At 37.6% G+C, this 7923-nt stretch overlaps 1 protein-coding gene across 1 annotated transcript; it reads left to right on the forward strand.

Moving 5' to 3' along the window:
- Nucleotides 1-4455: 4455 nt before the first annotated feature.
- On the forward strand, nt 4456-7923 carry LOC116206437 (ribosome production factor 1). Its single transcript, XM_031539312.1, has 12 exons — nt 4456-4643; nt 4800-5076; nt 5202-5282; nt 5377-5472; nt 5588-5671; nt 6002-6071; nt 6183-6265; nt 6364-6443; nt 6679-6777; nt 7161-7272; nt 7382-7471; nt 7555-7923. The coding sequence occupies exons 2-12, from the start codon at nt 4837-4839 to the stop codon at nt 7591-7593; spliced, it is 1074 nt and encodes a 357-aa protein (XP_031395172.1). The 5' UTR covers nt 4456-4643; nt 4800-4836; the 3' UTR covers nt 7594-7923.

The following is a 7923-nucleotide window of genomic DNA, read 5'->3' on the forward strand; positions in this document are numbered from 1 at the left end:
TGCAATATATATGGACTCTCATGCAATTCTTCCATGTGAAAAATATTATATTCTCATAAGGAGCACTCACATCTATCTTTGTTATTCTTGGAAACTTCCTCTTCATTAAGAAACCTCATGCTTATTCAATATTTTCCATATTTGCATATTTGGATGTCTCTTGTATGGAATTATAGGAAATCCACCAAGATGATGATAATCTTGCACAAACCTTCTCACATTTTCACTTCACGTTTGTTCACACCCTAGCTTTGAAATAATCCGTAGCTATCATCCACGAGTCGTCAACCTAGGGCACAACTATCCAAGTCGGGTAATAACGCTAGCTTGGGTCGGATAGTACCATGGATCTCGATCACAGGTTTCTCTTCATACTCAGCCTTGCTCGCATAATCCAATAAATTGTGGGTTGTCCTTATTAAGCCCAAATACGTCGATGAAGCCCATTTACTTGCCATATGTCCCATGAGCTCAGCAATTACCACTAAGCGTGAAAAATGGGTGTAAACAAAGACACCTTAATATAAGAAAATACATTAAGATTATTATGCTTTCTTCTTTTTCTTTGAACTAGTTAGAAGGCAAGTAGGTTTGGTTTGGGTGGTGTAGTTGGTTATCACACTAGTCTCACATGCTAGGGGTCCTCAATTTGAACTCGGGCTTGGACATTTACCCATGTTTTTATCAAAATAACTAGTTAGAAGGCCACATACATTGCACATAGTGCATATTCCCATGAATTTTTCATATCTATAACTATTTAGTTAGGTAAAAAATATATTTATTCTAAAACTAATAATGCATGACTCATAACTAAATATAAATAAGCTTGAATACAATTTTTTTAGTTAAAAATCTTTTATTACTTGTCGCATTTCAAATTATGTATAATCATGGACGAGTTAATCTTGGAGAGTTATCATGTGATATCCAAGTTGAAAAAGTGTAAAAGCCATTGCAACATATAAGGCTACCAATAAGTATATCAATAAGCAACGCTTATGCCAAATCATGAATAGAAGATTTTACCCATATATACGTCATCAAATCTTTGACGATGCAAATTGCCAATTAGGCTTGGGTTCGTTTTCAGGTGGTGACTAGCTAATGGAGGGTGTCTTGTGGCAATATATTCATAATAATAATTACATAACATGCCTAATATCTCCTATAAGTTAGGAAAAAAAAACCATGACTAGTGAAAAATAAGACAATCGTACACATCACTCTACACAGTTTTACTTGATCTTCACCACCTTGGGTTTTGCCCTTGAGAGCATATAGCTTCTAAGAATGTGAAACTTCCCAAGGTGGTAGTTTCTCTACCGTAAGAACTATGACTGGTGGAACTATGGTTGGTAGAAGATATGGATAACCTTGGTGCCAACAATCATCTAGTGGAGTAGTAAGAGTAAAAAGGCAATTCGATCCCTTAACTTTTCACGATTGCATCAATTTGGTCACTGACTTATTTTTTGCATCAATTATGTCCCTGACTTTTTACGATTACATTAATTTGGTCTTCGTTACATTATTTAGGTCCATTACTTTACAAAACTTGCATCATTTTAGACCTAAATGAGGAACCTAAATGATGTAGTTTTGTAAAGTGAGGGACCTAAATGATGTAATGAGGACCAAATTGATGTAATTGTGAAAAGTCAGGGACCGAATTGATGCAAAAAATAATTCATGAACCAAATTGACGCAATCATGAAAAGTCAAGAACCAAATTGCCTATTTACTCGAGTAGTAATCAATGAAAGCCATGGTTGTATTTTGGGTTCCACAACAAGATCCATCGCAAACATATATTGTTTTAAGAATTACGTCGGATCCAATTGTTGCTTTCTAACTCTTGACGGATCTAACTTGTTTTCTCTCAAATGTGGCATAAACAATGATCGCTTCTTTTTTCTAGCAACGAAGCTCGTTCCCTCCTTATTTCCACCAAAATTGATGTCGTCCCTGCAAGCTCGATGAAAGTAATGTCTTAATTTTCGACAAGTCTACATGAGTAAAAGGTGGAAATATGAAGGATGGCAGGACTACAACATACATGAGATTTGGCCACCCTCAGCAAGCCTTCATTGCACATTGTTATAATAATACGACAGTGGATTCTGATGATAGGATTTGATACCATCCTTGCACTGAACTTCAATGCATTTTATAATTAGTGGCAATTGGCCCACAACTGTAAATTTGAGTCGTAGCTCCTAAGATGAACATCCATGCTATTGTATGCAGAAAGAATAGCTAGTAAATCTTTACTTTGAAAAGTCTCTAGAGCCTTCGTTTTTTTATCTTTCAATGACTTTAAGCAATTCCGTCATGGTATTGATGGCTTCAATTATCCATTTTTTTTATTCAAGTTTCGTGCATGAAGTTCGTTCTTTAATAATTGTCGTATGGTTTTTTTAGGGATAAAAACAACGATAGGCCTGTGAGATCAAAGTTTGATCTATCAAATTATAATATAAAATTGATCCGACAAGTTTGGATTATCTGTTAAAGTCATATCATCATTTTCAGCAGCCTCATAGTACCACAAATTGGAAGTACTATAGTCTAGTGCCAAAATCTGTTTTGGACAAGCCATATAAGACCCTTGAACATCTATGACCCTTTGGATGTCTTGAGAACCATGGTAATCAAGAGTTGAATCTATATATTGATATTAAGAATAACAAGAGGTTGTTGTGCATGGCTCCTGTACTCTATAGTAGTATAGTAATTCACACGATGAATTATAGTAATCAGTGATTGGTGGACCTTGCACTATCGAATTATAAGAAGCCACTAGATATAGTTGTGATCCATCATACATGACGGCCTCATAACAATATTTCGTGGCATTAAATTCATCGTGGACCGTTAAAGCATTATTTTCTAGAAAATTATCATAATAAGTCATTGGGTACAACTGTAACTCAACGACCTCATATTTTTCGTCGATAACAAAATATTCAAGGATCGACGGAGAACTATTATACTCTAAAAGCTTGTAGCTACGAGCCATTGGTAGCGGGTCTTGATTTGCTTCGACGGCCTCATATGATTTAATAGCATTAACTTCATGAAAGGTCGGCGAATTTAAGATGAATCCGTCAAATCATTTATGGCAAATCTTATGGCCTCTTGAAGTAGGTCGGTGGCAGCTGAACTTGTTGGCCCCGACTAGCTGGAAGAGTCAGGGGTGCCTCCACTTGATTTTTGTGTATCTACAAGAGCACGAGCATTAGGTGGAAAGACTTGCTCCAAGCGTAATGTCATCACTTGAATGGCTTACTCATATTCAGCGACCATGGTTTCCATTGTTTGAGATAAGGCTGTCTATTGTTGTACTATCGGCTTTCTCGTCGATTGACTGAGACGAGACCAGTCTGAAATTGACAACTATAGCATTCACCAACGGAGATTGTCAGATCATATTCATGATGTCCCACCGGACGTGCCAAAAAATTACTATTGTTGCTGAAACACATGCCCAAATTGCACCTTATCTCTTTCTCTCCCTTATACCCATAATCTAATAAAAAATATCCCCCATGGACGGGCGTCACTTATTAGGCCTCATAATTGGGGTCCAGTTAACCTCAATTCTAAATCAAGTAAACCCATTTGGCCCATTGTTTGCGATGGGCCTTGATCCAATTGTATCAATGGGTTGCAATTAATATCCTATTTCGAAATAATCTAAAATACGTTGTCAACAAGAGACTACCAACAAAGCCCTGCCAACTTTAAAATCAAAGAGATTAGGGGAAGAAAAGCAAAATGAGGACGAGACCCATTGAGACCCCAATCATCTCTATCTCTCTCTTCTTTTATTTTAAAATTTATCTCTTATTTCGGGATGTCACAATAGAGGAAAATAATACGTGTGACTTACTAGTAACAGTCAATCATAGTTTGGACTAAAAGTGTATGATGGCTTGACGTTTTAGGATTGATTAAGCCAAAATGAAACTTTGAAGATTTGATTTCAAAAAATAACAATCTTATATAATGTGTAATTTTTCCTAATTAAAAATGCCGTTTATTCGCGAATACTCTTAATTTCGCCAAATTATTTATCTGTCATTTCTATTTCGTTTTTCCCGTTTCTTTGAGACGGCCGACATGGAACAATAGTATTAACATAATAATTTAAATTGTAAGAATTCAAGATGATCCAGAAAATATAATGCAAGAAGTCATTCTAATTCTTTTATAGCTTATGCATTATCTACATTTGAGTGGTTCCATAATTCAATTTTTATAAGAATTACGAACTATTCAAAGTAATTAAACTGTTAAAAAATTTTACATTTTCATTGATAAAATGAGTAGATATAAATATAATAAGTTTTTAACGTTCAAATTAACATCACATTTTTGTTCATTGGGCCCGTTGGACTATTTTAGGCCCATATGGCCCATCTTCGTCTCCCAATAAACCCTCGAGTTGCTCTCGTCTCCGCTGCAGCTGCTCTTGGTCCCGTTGTCTGGTTCGGTCGGTGGGGTTAAAGCTGATCCCGCCTGAGCCTTCATTCCGAGCGACCTCTGATCATCTGCAACTGCGACTTCGACTTCGACTTCGACTTCGACTTCTTCCGCTCCTGCAGCCGCACTGTCATTTCCCAGTCGAAGTGAAAGAGGTGACGGTTTTCATTTGTTTTCTATTAATTGTTCCACTGATGCTAATGGCGATGGCGGTGAAGTTTCAATTTTTTATCTGTGTGATGGGGTCGAACCGCTGTTATACATTAATTGTGGAGTGATAGGTTGAACTGGGCAAAGCCGTTTCTTTTCAGATATTGGAATTTTGTAACCCTTCGGCTGCGCGCAGCCATGGGGGGAATGAGAAAGAATGAGGGCAATGATTCAGGGTCGGAACTCGACGACGGTAAGCAGAAGAACAAGAAGATGGTTAAGAAAGAGAAGGGGCAGCTGCTTCCCTCGATGATGAAGAACAAGGAGAAGAGGTCAGCCGTGCACGCCGAGCTCAAGCACCAGAAGAAGCTCGAGAAGCGCAAGAAGATTAAGGCCCGTGACGCTGCCGAGAAGCGAGCCCTCGAGCTTGGCGAGGAGGTCCGGCCCTCCACCCTTCTTTCCCCCTCTCTTTCTCCATGATGAATGATGACGATGGTTTCCGTAATCTTTGCGTCCCATCGAATAGCTGATTTTATATCTGCTTCTGCATTATATCTGAGCAGCCTCCACCGAGGGCGATTCCTCGCACGATTGAAAACACAAGGGAATTTGACGAGACGGTCTGCAAGCCCGACGATGAAGAGGTCTCTATATTTTTTCTTCTGATTTTGCCATTTCGCTGGAATTCTAATTCTTCTTTTGGTTTGTTCTAGTTATATGAACTTCTGATGATTGCAGCTATTTGCTCGGAATGATGCCGACGAGCTTAGCTCCATTTTGAAGCGGGAGCGAACTCCGACGATACTGATCACCACCTCCAGGTTCAATTCAACTGTACGTCGTCCCCGTTCCAACTGGCTCCTTTGTATTTGCTCGCACTTGACAGAAATACGTTGTTAGATGTTTTAATTGTTCGGCGTTGTTGATATGTATTTGCTTGGTTTTGCAGCTAGGGCCTGCTTTCATCTCAGAGCTTCTTGATGTAATACCGAATTCTGAGTATTTTAAACGGGGAACTTATGACCTAAAAAAGGTACTTCATTTTTCTTAGTTTGTGCTCTGAGTTCTAAGACGGACTTAATATCAGCTTATAGTTATTTTGGTTTGAAATAGCATATTTAAGAATAGCTCTTGGAAGATGGGATATTGTTCTTTCTTATAAATTTATCTTCATTTGGGTAATGGAACTTCTTCAATACATTAGGTTGGATTGGCAGTTATAATTATTATATATTGTATAGAAATTATGTTTTGTTTGTTTTGTTCTCCTCAAATCTATTGAAGAATGGTTCTTCTCCGCGCCGATAGATATTTCATGTGTTAACCTTTTGCAATTCCTGTGACCGACTCATTCCACCAACAGATCGTGGAATATGCCAAAACCAAGGACTTCACGTCTCTCATTGTAGTTCACACCAACCGAAGGAAACCAGGTTGGTGGTCCCTCTTATGCACTGTTGAATATTTTGTTTGTTGCTTGATCCGATTTTTGTCCTAACCCTTATGTCGCACGTATGTTAAGTTCCTTGTATTTTGGCTTGTAGATGCTCTTCTAATTATCGGTTTGCCGGATGGACCAACTGCTCATTTTAAACTATCAAAGCTTGTTTTAAGGAAAGATATCAAGGTTTGTCTCCAATTTTCTTGGTTAAACTCTATCAAGGAATGATTTCAAGGTCAGCAATGCTCATACTAATATCTGCTTCCTTATTATACCGCCTGCAGAATCATGGAAATCCAACAAGTCATGAGCCTGAGCTTGTGTTGAACAACTTTACTACGCGTTTGGGTCATCGTATTGGAAGGTGGCAGTCGTCAAACTTTCTATATTTTGTTGAAATTGGTTTAGATTGTATATATCTTTGTTACATCTTAAGCAAAAAGTATAAGGTGTGCACTACCATTAGTAGTGAATTTGATCAATGGCACTTTATGATCCTTACATATATGTTCATCATACCTCGTTAGGAATTGTAATGCCCTTCGTATACTTTATATCATCGTATCTTGACCCTGTATTTCTTCGTTCATCTGTTTCAGAATTATCCAGTCACTCTTTCCACAAGATCCAAATTTCCGCGGCCGTCGAGTTGTTACTTTCCATAATCAGCGGGACTTTATTTTCTTCAGACATCATCGGTGAGAACAGAGTAGCATTGTGGGATACTTTCTTGCAAGTTCACTTAAAAAGACTAGGTTGTTTTTGGTATTAGAGTTGAGTTGAGGTTTGGTTTTAATTGGTTTGTAATAATTGTGTTGTTGAATTATGAGAAAAAGTGTAAAAAAGTAATGAATAGTTGTGAGAAAGTAATGATTAAGTAATGAATTGTGAAAAAAGTAATGAATAGTTGAGAGAATTTAGTATTAGAAATTGAATTGAATGGTTAAAAAAATTGAAGAAAAAGGAAAATGTAATAAGTGGAAATAAGTGGAGCTGAGTTGATTTAAAAAAATTTCTAAAGCCAAATAGGCCTTAAAGCTTGTTCAGCTGGACTCAGTCGGTTTCGGTTCATGATGTCCAGGTACATTTTTGAAACAAAAGAAACCAATAAGGCAACTTGCTCCAAAACCAAGGGGACGAAAAGTTCCAAGGGTGAGAACGTCACTCAGGAGAAAGTGATTGCACGTCTTCAGGTTTGCCCATTCTTCCCCCATAATCTTTACATATATATTTGAAAACATATATATGTGTCAAAAATCTTACTGGGCACCCACTATCCTATATGGTGTTGATAATATGCAGGAATGTGGCCCTCGTTTCACGTTGAAATTGATCAGTCTGCAGCATGGAACTTTTGATACCAAAAGCGGGGAATATGAATGGGTTCACAAGGTATATATAAATCTTCACAAAGACATTTTCCTTGTGTTATGAAACAATCTACTCACTGAGTTCACTTTTTTTTCACTTTTTAGCCTGAGATGGACACAAGCAGAAGAAGATTCTTCCTTTGATCTTACTGGAAATGAGTTTGGTGCTTCTTGTCGTACACAGTGGAGGCGTTTTCTGGTTAAGGAAAGTTCTGTTCCTCTGGCTGGGTACCGTTAACCTTTTGTCGTATTTAGTATATGTTGGATGTAAATTTATCGCAGGCTAACCTGCGGAGAATTCTTTTTTGAGGAGTTACCCGAACATTTTGCTTAACTATATTGTAGATGAGTTTGAAAAATTAAAAGCTCGATTAGTCCCTTCAAGTTATATTCCAATGTTGCCCATCCTTAGTGCTCTTATTGCCACTTCCCATTGGCATGTTGTGAATAAGATAAAGTTTGCCTTCCTTTTAA

The sequence above is a fragment of the Punica granatum genome, chromosome 4 (assembly GCF_007655135.1).
Source record: "Punica granatum isolate Tunisia-2019 chromosome 4, ASM765513v2, whole genome shotgun sequence".
Taxonomy (NCBI): Eukaryota; Viridiplantae; Streptophyta; class Magnoliopsida; order Myrtales; family Lythraceae; genus Punica; species Punica granatum.

Coding starts and splice junctions, on each gene's coding strand:
- LOC116206437 (XM_031539312.1), top strand. CDS start 4,837: ATGGGGGGAATGAGAAAGAATGAGGGCAATGATTCAGGGTCGGAACTC. Junction 5,672..6,001: donor GAACTTATGACCTAAAAAAG/GTACTTCATTTT, acceptor TTCCACCAACAG/ATCGTGGAATATGCCAAAAC. Junction 6,444..6,678: donor TTGGGTCATCGTATTGGAAG/GTGGCAGTCGTC, acceptor CATCTGTTTCAG/AATTATCCAGTCACTCTTTC.